The 22,048-nt window shown below is 41.5% G+C and overlaps 3 protein-coding genes across 3 annotated transcripts; all 3 read left to right on the forward strand.

The window, feature by feature from the left end:
• The first annotated feature begins 2,272 nt into the window (after positions 1-2,272).
• Positions 2,273-9,940, forward strand: TMEM9B (TMEM9 domain family member B). The gene is made up of 5 exons (XM_015864069.3): positions 2,273-2,477; positions 2,617-2,708; positions 6,188-6,296; positions 7,226-7,360; positions 8,760-9,940. The coding sequence occupies exons 1-5, from the start codon at positions 2,400-2,402 to the stop codon at positions 8,913-8,915; spliced, it is 570 nt and encodes a 189-aa protein (XP_015719555.1). The 5' UTR covers positions 2,273-2,399; the 3' UTR covers positions 8,916-9,940.
• A 2,658-nt stretch (positions 9,941-12,598) lies between these two features.
• ASCL3 (achaete-scute family bHLH transcription factor 3) lies at positions 12,599-13,628 on the forward strand. The gene has a single exon (XM_015864070.3). The coding sequence runs from the start codon at positions 12,734-12,736 to the stop codon at positions 13,286-13,288; it is 555 nt and encodes a 184-aa protein (XP_015719556.2). The 5' UTR covers positions 12,599-12,733; the 3' UTR covers positions 13,289-13,628.
• Positions 13,629-14,947: 1,319 nt separating this feature from the next.
• Positions 14,948-21,160, forward strand: C5H11orf16 (chromosome 5 C11orf16 homolog). Its single transcript, XM_085550145.1, has 8 exons — positions 14,948-15,056; positions 16,276-16,468; positions 17,125-17,284; positions 18,028-18,256; positions 18,964-19,251; positions 19,402-19,623; positions 20,082-20,251; positions 20,851-21,160. The coding sequence occupies exons 2-8, from the start codon at positions 16,302-16,304 to the stop codon at positions 21,016-21,018; spliced, it is 1,404 nt and encodes a 467-aa protein (XP_085406271.1). The 5' UTR covers positions 14,948-15,056; positions 16,276-16,301; the 3' UTR covers positions 21,019-21,160.
• Positions 21,161-22,048: the final 888 nt, after the last annotated feature.

Raw genomic sequence — 22,048 nt, forward strand, 5'->3', positions numbered from 1 at the left:
TTTGGAGTTTTCCTATCCAAGTAGGGAAAACTTCAAAATTGCTTATTCTCCAGGTCTCAAGAGACTGCATCTGAAAACGCTCCTTCTGAAGAGCATTTATTGCCCTTCTAAATGAAAGTAAACACTGTTCTTGGATGGAAATAATTCACAAGCATATGGAAAATGGGGAACACTGCAGTGTTTCAGTGAGGTTTTCCCAGAGGCATGTCTGTCTGTCTATAAAATGTTAAGATTTGTATAAGTTGCCCTTGTGTGTTTAGTTATGGATAAACTTGATTATCTGTAACTTTCAAGTCTCACTTAGAATGCCACTTATTGCTTTTAATATGTTTCAGTACTTTTGTGTTTTTTTGTTTTTTTTTTAATCAATCTATAATGTGCTTTACATGGATGAATAACATGGATTTTAAGTTTAGCTTTAACAGAACCAGTTGAGTAAGTTCTGCAATTTGTCACAGCCTGTTTACATGATGAAAATACACTTGGTGCCACAGACTGGCATGAGTGAATACAACAAACTTTATATGTTTTGAGAGAGAAAAGAGCTAGGATAATGAGTATGTGTTACGTTATACGTGGTCCATATGTTCTGTGTCACCAAGTGATCTGTGTTCCTTCACCGTTCGCTTCACAAACTACAGGGAAATTTCTAAAAAAAAGCCCTGCTGTAGGCATTATGGAAAATGTGACTATGTCCTGACCTATGCAAAATGGTTTCCTCACTTACTCTGGAAAGCATCCAGCATGTTTGTTGGAGGGGATTATCCCAACTTGTTGCTGGCAGGCTGTCATGTTGTCAGACTCTACATGGAGCTGACAATGGACCTGTTAAGAATACATAAACTATATTTAAATATTGGCTTGTAATCATGATTTGCCCAGAAGGTTGCATTCCACATAGCTCAGGTTTGCTTTGGTGTCAACAGCGGAGGCAAATCGTCTGCATGCTCCAAAAGCTTGGGTAATCCTGATACACTACAGGCAGCAGCCCTAAGGGTTGTTTGCTGTGTTCTTCCTGTCTCCTCACTGCAGAGAGGGAAGTCACTTGCCCCTCACCCCCCACTCACTTCTCCTTCAGCCCTGCTACACAGCCCTGAAACCCACCTCCACCATCTTAAGTAACAAGAGGCAGAACACAGCAACCATACCATCACCACCATCTTATGTACCTAGGGGCACCAAGCCCAGCAGCTTCTGCTAGCTTAACTAAATGCACAACACAGCAAGCCCTGCTACTTCTGCCACCTCAAGAGGAGGGCACCAACTCCTGCCAAGTCCACTACTTAAGTAGCAAGGATCACCAATCCTTATGTAAAAAGAGGAACCAACCCCTGCTACTTCCGCCATCTTAGACAACTATAGGGACAACACAGCAAACCCTGCCACTTCTGCTCTTATGCAACATAGGAGCCAAACATGGCCATCTTCGCTACCTCCGCCATTTTAGGTAGCAGGGCATGTGTACCCCTGTGACTTCTGCCATCTTAGAGGCAAAAAAACCCAGCAACCCAGCCATCTCCACCATCTTAAGTAACAAGTGGCATGATGCAGGAACCCCTGCTAGGACCAGCATAAGAGTATGGAGGGGAAAAGCATGGAAAGCTGAAATACAGCTACCAGAAGAGCTGTTCTGTTATCACACCCCATGACAGCCCTGACCTCCAGGTGCATGGTACTGTGCCAGACACGTCTCCCCATGGGACAGGCATGGGGCAGGCACGGGATGGATCCAGGCTGGCTCACTCGCCCTGGGACATCATGTTGTTGTTGCTGTTTTTTATTTAATAAAGCAAAACGAAACCCCAAGCATTGCCGTGTGTCCAGCTGCATTACCGTGTGATGAGGATATTCTACATGTTGTTGTTGCTGTTCTTTATTTAATAAAGCAAAACGAAACCCCAAGCATTGCTGTGTGTCCAGCTGCATTACCGTGCGATGGGGATATTCTACAGTGCATATGAAAGCAGGGGGCGGCCGCGGGCAGACCTTGAGCAGACACAGACATTACATTTACACTCCCAAGCACTTGGAGAGGGTTTATTCATGGTTTCAAATGAGACCCAGCTTCTATTTCATACTTATTTTTGTTTGTTACTAACTCGTTAAACCGCGTATGCTTCTTAACGCCGGCTGTATTTCCTCTTAACAAAACCACGGTTAAACAAACACCGTTTATTTAACGCGATATTAGTCCCTCTCCGCCCGGAACCTCGTGGCGCTGTCGCAGTTCCCCGCGGACCTCAATAAGGAGCGGACATCACCGGAAGAGAACGGGAGGAAGGTGGAAGTGATGGCGGCTGCACGGCGGTGTTGTTAATTAGGCGGTGTTGTTAATTAGGCGGTGTTGTTAATTAGGCGGTGTTGTTAGATAGGCGGTGCAGGAGAAGCCCCGGACCGACATGGCGGCTGGCCTTGGGGGCTGGCTGTGCCTCTGCGGGCTGCTGGCTGTTCTGGCGGGGCTGGGCGCACAGGCTAAAGTGAGTAGTGCTGTTTGTGTATTTATCCCGGTAATTGCTTTGAGCTCTTGAGATGAAGGTGGTTTGTTGTCAGTTCTTGGGGTGTGACATACTGTGTGTGTGCTCCGTGTCCCGGCTCAGCGTGTTGTTTGCTTTGCAGAATTCCGAGGACGTCCGATGTAAATGCATTTGCCCTCCTTACAAAGACCACTCGGGCCACATCTACAATAAGAACGTCTCGCAGAAGGACTGGTGAGTTTATCGTGGGGAGTTACAAACAGCGTGACTGTCTGTCAGCGTTCTGTGGCGATGACAAAAACGTCTCTGCTACAGCTCATTGCGCCTTCGCTTCTAAAAGCATTTCAGAATTGAAGAGATGAGGGTTTTCACCCCTAATGTTTCTCCATCTTCTATTTTGGATTGCTTTGTTTGCCCATTTTTAGTTCCTGTTGCTTAATGCTTGGAGGTAGTAGAAGAAAAGGGGTGTTGTAATTTGAATTCAGTGACCACAAGTGGTATCATGGTATATCATGGTATCAGTGTATCTGTTGATCTAGGATAGGGATTGTTTTCTCCTATTTCTCTGCTCTTAAAACCAGTCCTGTTGTTCAGAGATTGTTTTGGAGGTTTGTTCCTCAAAAATCACAGTCAGAGAATGCAGTATAGCTAGCAGCACATTCTCTCTCCTGTGTATAGAGAAACCTGTGTCTCAGCCATGTACTGTGTTGTTTTGCTTGGACCTACCCATGGCATCTGTCAGATTTAAACTGAGCTGAGGACCAGTGTGCGTGGGCAGGGATGAGCAGCTGGGGAAGAAAGGAAGATAGCACTGATTTAAAGCAGCATGCTTTGGAGTTGCTGTGATATCCAAAGTGCTCAGGAATTTGTGGATCAACCTATAAAAATGTGAAATATGTTTTGATATGTCGACTCTTTTCCTTATATACCAAGAATTATTAGTAGGCTTTTTGGTCTGTTGAATAGCAGCTGGCTAGCAGCTTGATTATGAATAATCCATACCCCTTAGTAATCCCACCAAAACAATTAGAGGAATGAAGTTAGTGATACAGATGTGTATTAAGAGCTGTGCCTTGACTTACTGACTTACTTACAGAAGAGCTGTGAGAAACAACACCATAAATTTCAATCTGTGTTAATGAACATAAAATGTAGTGTCTAATCTAAATTACTGTTTTGTCCCATGTGGTTAGCTTAATGTGATTAGGCCTGCTGTGACAAATTAGTCATAGTCAATGCAGTAGTAAGACATACTGAGAGAACTGCAGCTGCAGCTGGCATTTCAGAGTGACTCTGTTAATGGCTTAGTTGCCTATTACTCCTCTGCCTATTAAGTGTGTTTTTTTCAGTGGACATTGCTTAGCATGTGCCCTACTGCCAGAAAAGGCCTCGTTTCACTTTAAATCATATTGGTAGTGATTTAAGGAAAAATTAACTTTGTAGTCTTGGCTCGTTTCATGGTGACAGGTAAATGGTGCTTACAGGATCTCAGAAGCCTATTTTCTGGTCCTAAATCTTATTTTGTTGGGGTTGTTTCTTGTGAGACCACTTGGGAATGTTTTGGTCTTCTTGTTTGAGTTGCCTTCTTGCTACTTTAAAAAGGCTTCACTGCTTGGTCATGTGCAACAAAGTAGACCATTTTAGTGTCACACTTGGGCTTCTGCATCTGTGCCAGTGACCTGTTATTGTATAGAACAGGGTGATGTGCTCTGCCCTTCAGGCATTTAGATCTGTCGCTCTGAGGCAAGAGTCAGATCAGTGAGTTACATTCAGTATGATCACTTACTGCCCCCTTATCTGAACTCAAAATCTTTAATATTGGACGTGATCTTTAATATTGAACTTGTAGCCTGCATTATGATACTCTTATTTAGGTACTTCTGTTCTTTCGTTGGAGAGGTCCTTCTTTTTCATCCTCACAGACTGCCAAACAATGCCTTTTGATAACATCAGTGTGAGCTGACAGTGCTCCAACACCAATAAATGTGTTTTCCATTTGAGAGTTTGGAGCTACTGCTGACAGTTCAGTCCTGACAAACAACACGCTAGGCAAGCATCGTGCTGTGTAAGACTAAGCACCTACATGACATTCAGTTAAATAACCCACTTTGAGAGAAATGCATTTGTATTTCATGTCTAGAGGCTGATTGCTTTAATAGTCAAGGGCATAGTGGGAGGGAAGGTGCCCTGTCTGCTTTGGTGGATAAACTGCAAGCTGACCTGAAACTGTGCTTTTGACTTGCCTAGATTCGCTAGGAAGAATAGCTTCATTGGTGCTGTTATTGTTGAGTGGGAACACCCTTTAGGAAAGGGTCAACCTTTTCCATGTATTTCTCTTAAACTGCCATGGAATCACAGTCCAAGGAAACATGTAATCCAAACTGAGAGCTTTTACCCTCCATAGCAATGTGAAACTGAACTAGAGAAAAAAAATTGCTGATATTATTTGATATATTCACAGTAACAGATATTCTGCTGTACCCAAGCAACGTACTGGCTTTCTTCTCTACTTGAGAAGCATATTGACGTAACCTTTACAGAAATTTCTTCGTTCATAACTTGTATGTATTTCTGATTTTGCATTTTAAATGCAGCACTATTTTGCAGAGGAGTTTGTACTTCTCATGTCAAATAAATGGAAAAAAATGATCCCTCCATGCCTCTTTAGAGATTGAGATGCGGCACTCAGCAGTTCTAGTTATAAAAAAGTGATACCAACAAAACAGAAGAGGTAAACTGATGCCTGGCCATGTGGCTTGGCAACATTTTCATCTCGTCCAATACAGAATTGAATTGTTGGCTGCTGCTATCATGTGAGGCATTTTGTTTCGTTATACGCTTCTGACTCCACAAACACTGAGTTGATGGGAATCAAAATGAAATTTGTTCCATAAGTGCTCTGCAGGGAGCTTGGGATGTTAACGGAATAACCAAACCGAGTCAGCAAAAAAAACCCCAGATTGTTAAGTTATTAGTAGAAGTAGTTCTGCAAGTTGTTGTATGGTGGCAGCTGGATTTTAGTACTGTGGTGTAGAATGTTCATAGTATTGTCAACCTTGCTTCTTGGTATAGGAACTGTCTAGGAGTTTGTAATCTTTCAAGTCAAAGTATGTTTTCCTGTCTGGTTCCAGTGCTTCAAAGTGAATGCTGTGTATTCACAACCTTATTGCTTAAATAAACAACTCATCTGATGACTGCTTTTTTCCCTTAATGCCTATAACACATGATGGTAAGAAAAAAAGAGCTTCTGTTCATAAACACCAAAGAGAGGTTAATCTTCCTTCAGATATTGGAAAAGCAGAATAAAACTCCTTAAGTATTAGGAGAAAAAAAAAAATGTAATAGCTGAAATTGAGTTAGAGATGTCACTGTCAAATGGTACGTGTGTGCTGAGTTTCAAATTCTTGGGCTTGTTATGCTGACAGTTTTATTTCCATAAAATAATGTGTTTAGTTGGAAAGGTCTTAACTTGTTTAGGAGCTTGTCAGTTAACAAATATGTCATTTAAGTAAAATAATAGTTGAGTAGTGACTAAAAAACAAAAAAGAAAGTCTTTTGATACTTATAATTTAGAACCTATCTTAAGCAAGGGTGAATTCTCAGCCCAAGTAACTGGGATCTGAATGTATCTGAAGATGTGAGGTCTGCCTATGTAAGGGAATAAGTAAGTCAAAACCAACTCACTTGGTTGAGTCATTCCTGTCTTTCTTCAGTGATTGTCTTCATGTGGTTGAGCCAATGCCTGTCCCTGGACCTGATGTAGAAGCATATTGTTTACGTTGTGAGTGCAAATATGAAGAGAGAAGCTCTGTCACAATTAAGGTAAACCATGTTCTGTTGTTATGTATTAAACTCTTTAACTGAATAGCAAATAGGACTTTTTAGAGAAATACTCTTCTAAAGGGGGAACTCTTCTAAAGTAGTCTTAAGATTTTTATTTTGTTGTTCATAATTTGTCTTGAGGAGTAGTAGTAGTAGTAGAATCATGCTGTAGCTGAAGGGGTGAGCTTAAGAAGTTTAAGTTCTCCTGTTTTGAGATTTAGCTTTATATTTTGCTGGAATTCTGAGTGTGATACGGTATTTTGTCAAGCTTTGGACTTGGTATTTTTCTTAGTGTTCTCTCATTATTCAGCTGTCTTGCTTGCTTGATGTAAGTTTGCTTTCCATCTTGGCAAGCTATGAAGAGCAAAACTGATCATGTTTGCTTTACCTGATGATTCTTCATTCTTATCCTGTTATAGCCATTGAGCCTCTGACTGGAGTGAATAAGTTATATAGTATGTGTTCTATTATACAGTTTCCTTTTTTTAGGAGGCTTTCTAGGATTTTTTATTTTTCCCTTTCTCCTTTTTCTTTGTGAGCTGTGTGACTGAATGCAGATCTGTGCTGGTGAATGGAGGCCATGCAGGAACCCCTACATTTTTGACCAGTTTAATTTCTGTAGATAGTAGTCCTGAATAAGGCAAGAGAACACCAAGTTGTTTCAAGAAGGATAGCATAAGACTTTAGCAATGCTTCCCTAAGAGAGTCTTTGTTTCAAGTTAATTTATCTGTCTGCCCTAAAACCTGCCCTAAAATGTAATAGATGATGGCTTCTTGCTGCTTGTGAATTTTAAGTCATATTGACACCACTGACGGTTGTCAGGCTCATCCAAAACTTTGACTGTACAGTTCTTTTGTTCATCTCTGCCTGGTGAGAGATGGCTGAAGTAATGTCAGAACTCTGGGATAATAGTGTTTGTGTTGTGCAGGTTACAATCATCATATACCTGTCTATTTTGGGCCTACTTCTTCTGTACATGGTGTACCTTACGCTAGTGGAACCTATACTGAAGAGACGTCTCTTTGGACATTCACAGCTCATACAGAGTGATGAAGACATTGGGGTGAGTTCAGCCAACTGCTTCTATGTGTGGGTTCATTCTTAAGTAATTATTTGGGAAGATTTTATTGCAAGACCCTTTGCTATTGCTATCCCTTCCTCCATTTATTTTATGGTGGAAATGTGTGCTGTTGTGATTTTGTTCTTCCACAAATGAAGTGATTTGTTATCTTTGAACTTACTGTTCTAGGTATATCCAACTGCATGATCTTTTATTCATAGCTCTTTCAGTCTGGGACTGTCTCTTGTTTATAGCGTATTTCTTAGCCCAGTGATGCCCATGTGTGCTTTTGGGGCTTGTAGATGTCCTCTGGGATCCTTAAATGTTAATCATTCTACTGTTAAGGGTCATCACTGAGCTGTTCTGTACAGAATTATGTCGCAGATACAGTATCCACTCACATCAGTGTCTTTAAAAGCATTCTGGAACAACAGCAAATAAGTACTGTGAGGTATATACATATAAAAGTGCAAACAACTATTTAATATGGGATGTAGTTATGTTATTTTTTTATTATGTTGTTTACACATTGTGCTTTCCAGTGTAGCTTTAGAAACATGACTTTGTTCAAAACAGTTTGGCAGCCAAATAAGAAGTTCAGCTCCAACTCTTACTGTTTATAACTTGCTTTTATTTATTAGAGGAAAACAAAGAATTGAAGGTATTGATGGAAAACAGACAGAGTAAATAGTAAATAATCTCTGTTATTGTTGAGCTCTGTCACTTAAACAGCTGTATTTATACTTTGCTTTCAGACAGCTTGGTACAATGGGTTCAGTTTGGTAAACAGTGGAGTGTGTTGGTTTTACATACAACCTTTATATGAACAGTCTGAACTGCTGTATAGTAACGGGCTGAGAGCTGGCAGAGAACTGACTAATTCACTGTTTAAGTGGTGTTAAACAAAGTACGTTTGTGACAATAACAGAAGGGTCCTGGCATCTAGGTCTGTCCTAGATTTGATTCTAGCAGCTGCTAATAGCTGCAAGTCTCATTTGGGTGGTGAGGCACTAGAACAAGTTGCCCGTGGGGGCTTGGATGCCACATCTCTGGAGACATTCAAGTCTGGGTTGGATGGAGCCCTGAGCAACCTCATCCAGCGGTTGGCATCCCTGGATGTGTAGAGAGTTGGAGCTCAATGATCTCAAGGTCCCATCCGACCTAAGCTGTTCTATGATATTGCAGTGACACAATTTGGTCTATTTGCACTTAAGATGCAAAACCTGTGGTGGTTACTTGGAATGAAAAATATATTTTTAACTATCTGAAAACTTCCTTTGTCATTATGACTGACTAGTTGGCTAAAATAGCTTTTATCTTAAAATCACCAACAAAATGAAACATTTAATGCAATTGCTTGGTGAAATTATTGAGATCTAACTAAGGACCTTTGCCATTCCAGGATCACCAGCCGTTTGCAAATGCCCATGATGTGTTAGCTCGTTCTCGGAGCCGTGCCAACGTTTTGAACAAAGTGGAGTATGCCCAGCAGCGCTGGAAGTTGCAAGTCCAAGAGCAACGCAAGTCTGTTTTTGACCGTCATGTTGTGCTGAGTTAATTCTTTCAGCAGTAACTCCAAGAAGTAAAGCAGACAAACTGAAAGAACTGACTTTTGTCAGTTCAAAAGGGTTCACTTCAGATACACACTTCAAAAGGATTTTCTTCAAAGGTTCTTTTCTGATTTGAAAAAAAAAAATATATATATATATATAGTATTTAAAATTTGAAAGAATGTACTGAAGTGGAAGCAGTTAAAAGAAATGAGTTAACCAAAAGCCAGAAATCTTTACATCTTCACTTGTCTCTTACTAATAAAACTGAAAAGAAAACAAACCCTGAGATAGCTTGCTTTGTTTGCTACTGTGATACCTTATTTACAGTTGTGACTTTACGGTGATTTTTAACTATATATTTCTCTTTATTATTTATGTGGTTAAAAGTACCTGGGAACACATTAACTACTTACGACTCACTACTCTCTTTATTTGAAGATTTTTTGTAAATATATTTGGAATTTTCTTCAGGCTGATGTGAGGTATTGGAAATGGAAATCTTGCAGTGCAGTTGTCATGTCAGAGAGCAAAATTTTGATTGGCTGTATTCATCATTTGGTTTCTTGCACTTTCAAGATGCTTGTATCAGGTGGTTGAAGAATTATTTCTTATGGCTGAATTTATATGGACACCGACTCTTTGAGCTGCACGCTTGAAGTACTGTGATGTAGATAAGCTCAAATGCAGCACACTTCAAGACAGTGACATTTCGTTCTGTTTTGCTTTAAAAGCTTAATATATTGTATGTGTATTATATCTTTTAAAAGAAATCTTCCTTTCTTCTCATGGGTAAAGTCTCAGGAGCTAGGATATGATGAAATATTTATTATGAGAAATCTTTCTGCATTTGTCTGGATTGACGGTATAAGGCACATAATTTCTTGAGCACCTGTCATGTTGGAAGTTAGGTGTATTTTTCTATCTGTGATTCTGTGTTCAGCTCTCTTAAGAGGTATACAGTTGCTAGATGACTAACTTTCATATATATCCTCTTTGGAATGGAACAATTAAAACTGATTTTTGAAAAACAGATGCACATTATCTAGATGTCATCATTTTCTCCCTCATTACCCTCGCATGTAAATCGCACTTATAATAACAGTTATCTGAATATGCTTCTGAGTAGAAATACGCAGTTGTTTAGTGCTTAGATAAGGGGGAAGAATGGCTCACCAAATTGCTGATTGAAAGAAGTGTTTAATCCCTGACTGAAATTAAGCTAGGCATGTTTAGTTATATTATTATGTTGCAATGATTTTCGTTTCCAGTGCCAAAGGAAATGGTACCACGGGACAGTATTATATATTGGCAGGTACAGTTTTGACTTTCATAATTGCTAGAGTGGGAGCAAAATAGCGTTGAAAATAGACTGTACCTGTATACGTAGCTCTTCAATGTCTTGAGTGGAAACATAGCTCTCCCATAACATTTGCAGTGACTGTATCTCTTTGGCAGATGCAGAGCTTCATTCTCTTGTCAGTTCTGTAGGCTTCCAAAACCAGAATTAATCTGAATATAATTATAACAGGCGCCTAATTGGTGGCAGTGTAGGGTTCTTCCTCTAAGTCCAAAACAACGCAGGGTGTATTGACAGGATAAAAGCAAACAAACAAAAACACAGTTGTGTTTGGCATCTAACCCTGATGAGTCAATGATCGGTTATGACAGTGATGTCCACGGGATGCCCTAAAGAAAAATAACTTGTTTGTTTCATTTGTACCTACCTATCTACCAGTTCTAATTGGTGCTTTACATCTTGGCTGTGTTTCTGATATGGTCTGAAGCTGGGGTAGAAAGAGAATGCGGAACTTTGCTCCAAACAGGGGAGGGGGGAAAAAGAAGTGGAAATTAGGGCTGGTATTTTAGTTTAGTGTTGAAGCTTTGAGGCAGTAAAGCAGAAGAGAACTTAAAAAGAACTTGAAACAAAGCAGATCTTGTGAGATGACCATAAAATGTAATGTTAATTTCATCCATACTCTTACTCAAACGTGTATTCGTTTGAACAGTATTTAACTAAATTCTAGCTGATCGTTAAATTTAGATATTAGTGTATGAAACTCCAGTAAAGGAAAATGCTGCTTTAGTGAACTGTAACAGGGCATAAGCAAAGCACGTTCCTGATTTACTTTTTCTGGTGATCCAGTTGTGTTCAATACGGTTTCAGAATGTCTAGTCTTTTATGCCAAGTCTTGTTGCCATCATAGCTGTGGTGTGGGTGGAAAAGTCAAACCAGAAATGAGCAGATCTAACTGTAAGCTGCTTTGCATGTTGTCAACTGGCTATAAATTGCAGGAGTCATTGACTCAGCGGAGCAAACTACATGATTCAGGTAAGAGAACTGTGTATTGCTGTATCTAGCAACAGATCTTCACTGAATATCCATGTTTCTCTAAACCACTTCCATCAGTCAGTCAGTAACAACGCTTCTGTAGCTTTTTATTCATTGTGTTGAATATGATCACTAACTATATTAAATAAGATGCAAGAAAACTGGAACATTAACTTTTTTTTTTAATGTCGTTCAGATATTTTCAGGTATTATTCAGCAGTCTTAAAATTAGCACGTCTTGTTTCCTTGGATTTTACTTTCCCCTGAAGATTGGTGAGTCTCTGGTCTAATGGGAAGAGGATTCTAACATGTGCTCTGTGCAGACAGTAAGGCAACAGACAGCTGTTCTATGGAATGCTGTTATGCAGCAGAAGTGTCGATGCAAAACAAATACTGCAAGTATCTTGAGGGGCTGCGTGGTTTCTTGCTGTATATACATACTTTACTATTAACTTTTTTTTTTTTTCCTATTCAATGAATTAATTCTGGCAATATTTTCAGGATGTCACGGTAGAAAATGTTTAGAATAACACAGCTTGTGTTAGAAAAGAGAAAGATGATTATCTAATGGTTTTATTTTATGAGTGCATATAGTCTCTTCTAATCTTTCAGTATCTTGATTAATTCAAAATGAATGTGTGTGCCTACAGGAAGACCCATTTAAGATGCACGCGACTATCTCTCTTGTCTAACAGTGTGCTGTAGGGATTTCTGTACTGAGATCCATTTTGACTAGGAAAAAAAACAGATAACGCTGAATAGAGATGAATGTTGATGGAATACATTGTTAGACTGGGTTATTGAGTGAAAATTCATTCTCTATTGAAAGTGGCAGGTGTGAAATTACAGAGAATGTTGAAGTATCTCTACCCTTGTGAGGGATTAAGAGAAACCAATTTGTTACGGAACCGTGGTCTCAATATTTGAAGCTTTTCAAGGTTGGGGGTGGTGCAGCCTAGATGTTTCTGGTAACCTAGTTTGTGTTCGAGTGCTTTTTCTCTTATAGAGGGTAGAATCTAGGTATTTTAGAAAGCAAAGTATAGATGAGGAAAATGTTAAAGGAGCATTTTTGGATAGATTTTGTGTTGGGAAGTACTGCTTGCAATCAGTAAGAATGGATCATAATTCTTTAAAAAATAATTGTGTTTTAGTTGTATTTTTAAGTAGCTATTATGTAAAATGATTTTAAATTGAAATTTAGTATTTCATATGTGTTTAATACACAGATTAGTGGAGAAATGAGAGGACCCAAAATGATGTCATGTTTTAGACCTAATTCATCTTCTAGACCTTTTCTAAAACTTATATGAAGAGCCATTTGAATACTTCGCATCCTCTTGTTTTATTCAAATAGGATGTTTTCTGCCACCTGTAATGGTTTTCCAGCATTGTTCTGGAATGTTGCAAATGCCAGTTGGTGAGTGCAGGTGAGTGTTTTGTCCTGTCCAGTATGAGATGTTTAAAGTGTTTTGTAATTATGCGTTTCCAGGTTAAATGCAGAACCTGATGGATGGCAAAAGTTACTGTAATCTCATGGACAAGTTGTCCATCTCAGCTGACCCTCAGTGCGTACAGCTGCCCCGGCCTTTCTGTGCAGACCCACTAGTCATGTTTCACATGTATCCAGAAACACCAAACCAGGTCGCTTGCTCTGAAGATCTGTCATTCCTTCCTTTCATGCCTGAGCATTTCATCACGGAGAACTTCTACAGTGAGCCCTGTGGTTTTTCCTACCAAATACCCCACTGCAGTTACAACAGGAGCGAGTACTCCTATGGGCCAGCTTTCATCAGGAAGAGGAATGAGAGGGAAAGGCAGAGAGTTAAATGTGTCAATGAAGGCTATGCTAAATTGAGACATCACCTACCTAAGGAGTACTTAGAAAAACGGCTCAGCAAAGTAGAGACTCTCCGTGCAGCAATAAAATACATCAGGTACCTACAGTCTGTTCTGTACAGCGATTCTGTGGCAGCAGACAAAATTGCCGTGGAGCCAAGCCAACCACCTAAAGCAATTAACAAACAAAGCCAATTTTTGAAGACTATCTAAACTGTTCCGAACCAAGGGAAATATATCCTGCATGGGAACCTGGTAGCCACTGCTATGTTGCTAAAGATGTGCATGTTTCTGAAACGTCTAGGGGGGCAGATCATAGTGCACGTCGATACCAGCCCACAGAAAAGCATCTTTAGTTTTGTAGGTCGTAACTGTGCTTACAGAAATGTGACCGGGAAAATGACATCTGAATGGCATCAGATAATTCATGGAAATTGGAAAGTACATCTAAAATTGTTACTGAACAAAAAATACAATGCCTAAAAGTGTGAATTAATTGTATGTGGCACCACATTCTTTGCTTTGAAATAAAATAAAGTCTTTCCAGCCGTGAGGCTAAGTTTCCTTTATTTTTCTGTAGCGCTATTGGTTTGCTCTCATATGCCCTTTCATAGGAGTTTTTTGTTCTTATTGCCAGTGTTTCTCTTACAAAGTGAGGAAGAGCAAATGCAGCTTCATTCCTATGAGTAAGAATTTTAATCTCTTTTAAAACTGTTGTTTCAGCCTAATTTCTATTGAAATTCTATGGAAATGCTTTTTTGACTCTCGGTGCACTTAAAAATTAGGACTGGTTGCACAGTACAAAGATTCTGGCCTGGGAAGAACTGCATCCTGTGAAGGGAATTCTGGGATCCTCTTCCCCTTAGTCCGTTTCTCTGTGTTATCAATGATTTCAGCTAATCAGTGTAAAACAGATTTATGTGAAGGTGGTGAAAAGAGTTTTATCTTGTGATTAGCAAAATGTCCTTAATGTTTGCTGTGTGTCGGGGTTGGCATTTAATAGCAATTCGTCTGGCAACGTGAGAATAGTTCCTCTCGGGTTTCAGCAAAATGTAGAGAAAACAATTCCAGACTTTGTAAGAGCTGGCTGTCCTTAATTACAGTCATCCATCCCTCTGTTCTCATGTTTTAATAGCAGTGAAAAATGCCTACTAAATGCAATTAAGTATTTCCTTGCCCACACTGCACAGATATAGCCTGTATCGAGGTATTACCATTTGTTAAGGAGGAAATGAAGAACAGGGATCACAGTAGAGATTAGCAGGAAGATTTCTGCATGATTCTCTGACATTTTGGAACAGGTTGCCCAAGGAGGCTGTGGATGCCGCATCCCTGGAGGCCGGGCGGGATTTGGCTCTGGGCAGCCTGGTCTGGTGGTTGGTGACCCTGCACACAGCAGAGGGGTTGAAACTGGATGATCATTGTGGTCCTTTTCAACCCCGGCTATCCTATGATTCAATGGTTTTGTTTTTATACATACTTTGCAGTGAAATGAGATAATTTGCTAATTCCTCCCCCTTATTATGGAAAGAAGTTTGTAAAGGGATCTGATCTCAGTTTGTCCCAGCTTTGGCTCTCCTCATTTCTGAACAGTATACTTGTGGTGGTGCTTTATGATTGTGAATCTGAACTGCAGCTTTGAATGATGATATGTTTCTTTTGTCTTATGTTACTATGTGAAGGGCTGGGGGATGTTTTGCCCTTTTATAATCCTTTCTTTGCTCCCAAGTTCTCAGTGTAATAGCTGGATCACCAGAGCTGCATTTAGCAGCATTTGGGCTGGTACATGGCAGGCAAAGGCTCGTCTCTACAGCCGGGTCAGGTCAGCACGTCAGTTCCCAGTGGTAGCCATGCTGCTGACCTCCTTAGCAACTAGAAAGTGCTGGCAACAAATGCTTCCTGCATCCAGCAGGGCAAAAGGACGAGGTTTCTGTCTCAAGACTAAATACATACGGTCAAGATTTAGAGTTATCAGTAGCTGGTAAGTTTGAAATGCTTCTGGGTCCAAATGTATGGAACTATTCAGGAAATCTCATAGTGCTCCATAGCTGCTTTTGTCAGAGCCCTGCTTTGTGCACCTGTGCAATACCTGGCTCATGGCAGGACAGCTTCGAGCAGCTTTACAGTGGGCTTTAACTTAGTAATGGAATTTGCATTCCTTTAGAAAATATGGATTCCAGCTTGGTTGGTTCAGTTTGTAATAGGGGAGCTTGTGTAGTAACTATGAGTTTAATGTGTTGATTTGCTCTTTATAGGACACATTTTTTCAGCAGTTAATTTACTTGACTCTGTGTGTGTTTGAAATTACGTATGGTAAGAATTTGTAGAAACTGGTAGGATCTCTGTTAGTATCTTTTATGAAACAAAATAAAGGTAAATTAGGCACTTGGTTTATATATTGCTGACTATCACAAATTTTACCCTCAGCATGCTGAATATTTCTAAACAATATATACATATATTTGTCAGATGATCAGAGAGAGCATCACCTCATGAATCTTAGCGTGACAGCCTCTGAGGAGTTAGCTCTCATCGAATCTCAGCATCTCATTCTTCTCGTGGCAAACCATAATCCTACTGTTGCAAAACATGACAGGGCAGCCGGGAGATCAAAATATTTCCTCTTAATATATCAGAGGCAACTGCGTTCTAGCACTACAGTCAGAAGCTGCCTGCTCAACTATGTGAGCTGCAGCTGCAGTTTCTGTTTTAGCTTGTAGAATGGGGAGGGTTGGGCTGGCTCTGTGTATAAGGAAGCTGTAAAGGAGAGTGTAGTTGTAAGAGAAGAGCTGCATGTTACAGAGGGGACCAAAAGCTGGAGCTAGTTAAGAACATTGCTTTCCTTACAATTTCTACAGCAGGAATGTTTTCCTGGATGTTTATGTCCCTTTACTAGATAGAGATTTCCAGAATCACAGAATGGCTTGGGATAGAAGGGACCTCAAAGATCGTGCATTTCAAACTCGTTTGCGGTGGGCAGGGTTGCCACCCACAAATTTGAGCGAGTGGAAGGTCAGTGATATGGGTTCACATGACCAAACACCAGACTGGATACTTAGAATTCAGTCTTTTTTTCTTCTTTTCATGAGAATAATTAATACAAGTTACTGAGACCTTGAGGGCAACCCGGAAAACATTTGCTTCGCTTGGAAAATACCAGTATGTTGTCTCTTTTCAACTACTGACAGCTTGTGTTTTAGTCTTGCAGGTAGCTGCCTTTGCAAGAATGACTCATGCAGAAGGATTTCTGCCCATGGACCACAGGTACTGCAGCATGATGCCGGCTCTGGACAAGTTCCCGTGCTCCAGTGTTATCCCTGCTGTCCACCCCTGCTGCAGGAGTTCCTTTGCTATGCATCCTGCCTGGATCACCAAGCCCCTTGCTCCCTTGTGGTAAAATTAAGTTCTTGTTGGATCTGTGATTTGTTCTATTGCATGATATCTAATAGACAAAACAGGCTGGGATGTGTCAAGTTAATACATTAGCAACTTGAATATCATTTGTGCTTTCCTCGCCCTCATACTGGCAGTTTTTGGATTGCGTTAACTAAAATGATTTGCTACTCCGGAGATTATGGAAAGCAAAGCCTGGGGTAAACTTGCTATCAAAAAAGAAGTCTGTAATGTTACTTGGATAAATAAAAGCATTATGAGCAGTGATCTTCTGTGAAACGGTTCTAATGCTGTGTGACAGGCAATGATTTCCCTGTTTTGAGCTTAAACCATCAGCTACAGTGCCTGAGTGCCTCTAAGCTGTACTTTGTGCTGGAGCATCTTTTTCTCTTGCCTGTTCTTCAGGGTTGTGTTAGCTTGCCATGTAGACAGAAAAGGTGTTAGTGCAAGTGATTCTGGCTGAAGTCTCCAGCATATTCCTAGCTTTCTTCCTCTTAATCCCAAACCAAAGAGAACTGGGTAAAAAGTGGGAGTTCTATAAAATGAGGCGCAGTAACCGTGTTCTTACATGTTAGAAGAAATAAATGTATATATACTTTTGCCTTACCTACAGAAGCTGATTTCTCTTACTTCTGACTAATTTTCTTTTATTCAAGGTGCCAACGGATTGGGCACTGCCTCCCCTGCCTTGGCCCAGCGTGGCAGAGGCTGAGCACAATGCAGAGATCAGTGACCTTAGCCAAAAACGTCCCTGTTCTGGTGAGAGGGGAGCATGATGGATTTTATTACCATGGTACAGTAAAAGAGGAGATGGAGGTGAGCGACAGTCTCTGTGCTGTAGTCATGTGGGTAGGTGTCACGGGGTGTGCATTGCCAGTCAGATCTGTTCACCTGCAGGTGGGCCATCCACTGAACTCAGGTGAGGTGGGTGAAGTCAGTGTGGCTGCAGGACACTCCTCTGCCCGCTGGCAAAGGCTGAGTGTGGTGGATGCAGTCTGCAGCAGTCCTTGTGCATCACCTGAGTTCTGTGTGCACAGCGGGGCTGCATCTCTGCTGGTGCTGGGTGCCGTGCCAAGCCTGGATGGCATCAGAGCTGTTGTGAACAGCATGCTGGCCAGTGTTGTGTATAGACACATAGCCACCAGCCTAGGAAAAGCGTTTGGTGGTGTGTTATGTACACACTACCAGCTTGAGTCAGCTGCAGACCAATGGCACGGTGTCTTCAGAAATGGTAGTGAAAGCTTTAATTCATCAGTTTGTTGGCACTTCAAACTTAAGGAGGGAAAACAGAGTCTATTCTTTCTCGAGAACAAGGAAGTGTCTCGTTTCAGTGTTGACTGAAAGCCTCTTGACAGGCCTTAGCTTACAAGAAAATAAAAATTTCCAGCAGCTCCCCAGCAGTGAGTTCATGTTGTATGTAATGAGGAAGGACTTGGGAGTACCTAAAGAACAGCTTTGGTGTGCCTGGTGCATACATCATGCCTTGTGAAATCCAGTGGGACTATACCTGGCAGTTACATGACTTGATGCATAACTGTGTTTTTTTTTCCTGGTAACAGAATGAAAGGGGGATGTTCCTGGTAGAGTTTACCAGACCTCTTCAGTTGAATGGAAGGCATTCGGTCTGTGTGCAAAAAACAGCAAAGGATGACATCCTGGAGTATGCCAATGGAATGAAGCATTCCTTGCTGCCAGGAGACAAAGTATTGGCACCTTGGGAACCAGATTTGGTGAGGTATGGCCCTGGAACTGTCCTCACAGGCATTGAGACGAGGGACCCCTTACGAGGTAAGAAGGATGCTGCCCTTGTCTTGCTTGCCTTTCTTGAGAACACAAGTGAGACTCTTGGGATGAACTCTGTTGTGCTATTGCCAGAGAGCTGTCAGTGAACTCACTGTAGCTTAAGGCCTCCTGGAGCTGATGTAGCTGATATGACCTTAGATGGATATCAGCATGTAACCTTGCCTGTCTGACCCTAAGGAAGCTGTGACCCACTAAAACGTCACTTTCCATATCCACAGATCTGCAATTTCCTGTATGCTCAGGCGGGGCTGTGTCTGTTGTGGGAAGGACAATGGCCTTTTCCTGAGAGATCCAAATGTGGCAGCTCTCAGGAAGCATCCGTCTGTGCTAGAGTGCTCATGCTCATACTGAAGGATGCATCCTGGGGGTGACCTTATCACCCAAGCATGGCATTTCAGCAGCTCAATCATTTTCCTGTGTCTGACAAGCTCTGCTGACTGCTCAAATATGGGTAGCGTGTCCCCAGAGTGTTACTGCTGGCTTTGGCAGCAATGACAAAACTCAGCCGACATTGACTTGTTCATCTGATGAAAGACTGGGAAGAAAGATGCTGCCAGGTGTCACAGCGAGGGGAGATCACTGATGCTGCAGCTGGCAGGACTAGAAAGCGTGCCCCAAGCTGCGGAGCCTGAGCTGTGTGTGCTCCCTAAGCAGAACGGCTGCTCACAGCTGCATGCTTTTTCTCTCAACAGCCTCAGAAGATGAAGAAGTTACGGTTCAGTTCTGGAATGACAAGAAAGTGAAGCTGCCACAAGGTGTAGCGCTGTGGATCCCCCCTAGCCTGTGTGGGAGGATTGTGGAGATGATCCACATGCCTTTCTCCAGCAGGTTAAAGCGCAGAGAAATTCCTGACATTAACTCGTGCATTTTTTCCTCCAGTCCTAAAAGCGCCTGGGTTCCTGTTTGCGATGCACATAGCCATGCTAAGCACAGCTTGCTCTGCTCATCCTTCTGGCCACTTCTCCACAGTCATTGCAGTGGTATGTGCTGTTCATCAGCCTGTGTCCACTGCTTCTGCTGCTGCCATGGCCATTCTGATATCCGGTGGCCTCTTCTGCCTAAGTCTCAGTTCTCTCAGAGAGAAGCTGAAGAGGCAGAGCCCAGCACCAAATACTCTCCACCCCTTCCAGAACTGGAAGGTCCAAAACAAGAGGAGTTAGCAGCTGTGGCAGCATGTTCCCCTTCTGATTCAGAGGGTGATCAAGAGGTGTTTCCCACTCAGAGTACTGCAGAGAGCAGTACTCTTAATACAAACCTCAGTCATCCTGAGAAGCCCAGGCTGGAGGAATCTGCAGGACCTGAATGGAAATACTGGAAAAGGAACCACTGCAAGTCTCGTGCCAGTGATTCAGGTACCTTTAAAACACCCTAAAAAGGAAGGAATAACCAGAGGGATATAGCTGGCATGTTCTGTGCCCCCCTTCATATGGGCTCTCACTTAACCTGTAGTTGATATGAGTACCATGCATTTGCCTGTCAGCTGCCAATGCACTATTTCCTCCTCCCCGACATTTCTGCCCCCTCGTCTTGCATGCTAGCTCTTCTGGCAACTCATCCAGTGGAAAACATCCAGAGCAATGAATCTCATGTGGAGGCAGGTACCCCTCAATGAGTTTCATCCTCGTCATTTTCTATGCGCTTAATGATGCCAGCATCTTTATTAACCTTCATAGCTAGTCTATGTGGAATCAATCACCCAAAAGAATTCTTTAAAATGTTTAAGGTACATTTTTCTCCCTTAAGGGAATGTTTCTGTTTCAGTTCTGGCTTCCCTATACTTAAGGCTAAGATACAATTGTTGTCCCCCAAGGAACTGGCAGATGCAGCAGCATATGTACAAAAGGCAAGCTGAAATCCAAAGCCATCTCTGTTGTGGACATGTCCCATGTTGCACCACCTGAAACTGCTGAGCAGCCTCCCAGAGGGCAATTCACAAGGAATGAAGTCATGAAATACCAGGATATCAAGCTGTCATCAGGGGTAAGGTAATTTGTATTAATAGTGTATTTACTGACATGATCTGGTCTGGCATAGTCTGGAAATTGGCATTTCTGTGGTAACTGCCTGCTGTGGCCTTCCACCAATTTTATGATGTGGAGGAAACTTCTCCATTAATTAAAAAATAAATTATTAACTAAAATAAAAGTGAGAAGGGCCTGAAGCTCCTTGTTGGAGTGTAAATGGTTTTGCCAGTAACAGTGTGAGCAGTCAGCAAAGACTGTACACTCAGAAATTAGCCACTTGTCCACTGGCATTGACCCAGTGAAGTCATGTAGGATTAGGGACCTGCATGAGTGCCTCTGGAAAGGCTCATCTTTGACCTTCAGCGTTAATAAAACCCAAGAAAAGACAGCTTATATAACACTTCTTATGCCAATCTGCAACTCGACAGGCGTGCTCTGTGTTAGCCAAGTGTCGTATCTATGCATTGCTGGCATGCTTTGCCTTTTGGTAAAACTAGAAAGAAACCAGAGGTACTTCATTCTACCTCAGAACCAGCAGCATGAATCGTAGCAGTGGTACATGTAGTAACACAAAGCATTCATGGTCTGCCAGTGGATTTGTATTCTGTCTTACAGGAGGAAGGTTCTGTAGCATCAGGAAAACAAAGATATAGATGTGCAAGAAAGAAAACAGAGTCTGACAATAAACATAAAGCAACTTGTTTAGGAGAGAACAAACTTGGCAGTACAGACCACATCAGCAGAGAACAGAAAGGGAAAAATACAGCAAAGAGCTCCTGCTGAAGCAGGGAGAGACATGATCCATCAGAGTTCAGTAACTGTACAGCTGATGAAGCTCAAGAACGGAAATTTCAGGTAAACTGCTTGTACTATTAGCAATGTTATGCTGGTTAAGCAGATAAAGGCACTTCATAGAAGAGCTTTATGGATAGCTGTACCATTTTAATGACTGAGATGTGATTTCCAACCTGATAACATTTCAGCATCTTCATTCTTTAGGGTTAGGCTGCTGTTATATGGAATTATTTGGACACAAACTCTTTACAGCTCTGGAGAGATCAGGTAAACTAGTATTAGTGCTGAAAGCCTGAGCAGATGTGAAGCAAGGATCCAATAAACCTCCAATTTATCCACTGTCCTCTGCTGCCAGCCAGAGGAATTCAGCACAGCAATTCCTCTGAGGGAAGCCAGAAGAAATAGAGAAATTATACAACCTGACAGTCCCGAATTTTTATTGTTATTATTTTTTTTCAAGATTAAAGCAAAAGAGAGAAATAAAAAGAGGAATATATAGCTTAACACAATTCTCAGTGGTGCAGTGTTGAAGCCATTGAATTTTATATTCTCCTTGACATTAACTGAAACCTTAATGCCATCAGCTACAAAAGGATTACGGACTATATAGAGCATGTCACTAATACTAACTGCCTTCTACTGAAAAAGGCAGCTAGGCAATTCTTAGCCTAGTTTAGAGATTGCAGAGACAGGATTTGAAGCTTGTCAATGGTTTATGTGTCTGTGCTGACTATCTAACATATACTCAAGCACCTTGCTGAGGTGGGCTCCTAGATAGTAAATGCCATCATAGTAAATAGAATTATTGGGGTTGGAATGGACCCCTGGAGAACAGAGTCCAACCCTCCCCTGCTACAGCAGGGTCCCTACAGCAGGTCACACAGGTAGGTGTCCAGGTGGGTTCTGAGTATCTCCATAGAAGGAGACGTGGGCAGCCTGTTCCACTGCTCTGTCACCCTCACAGTAAAGCGGTTTTTCCTCATGTTCAGATGGAACTTCCTGCGTGCCAGTTTGTGCT

The sequence above is a fragment of the Coturnix japonica genome, chromosome 5, assembly GCF_054131305.1.
Source record: "Coturnix japonica strain WE chromosome 5, WE-NBRP24, whole genome shotgun sequence".
Lineage (NCBI taxonomy): Eukaryota > Metazoa > Chordata > Aves > Galliformes > Phasianidae > Coturnix > Coturnix japonica.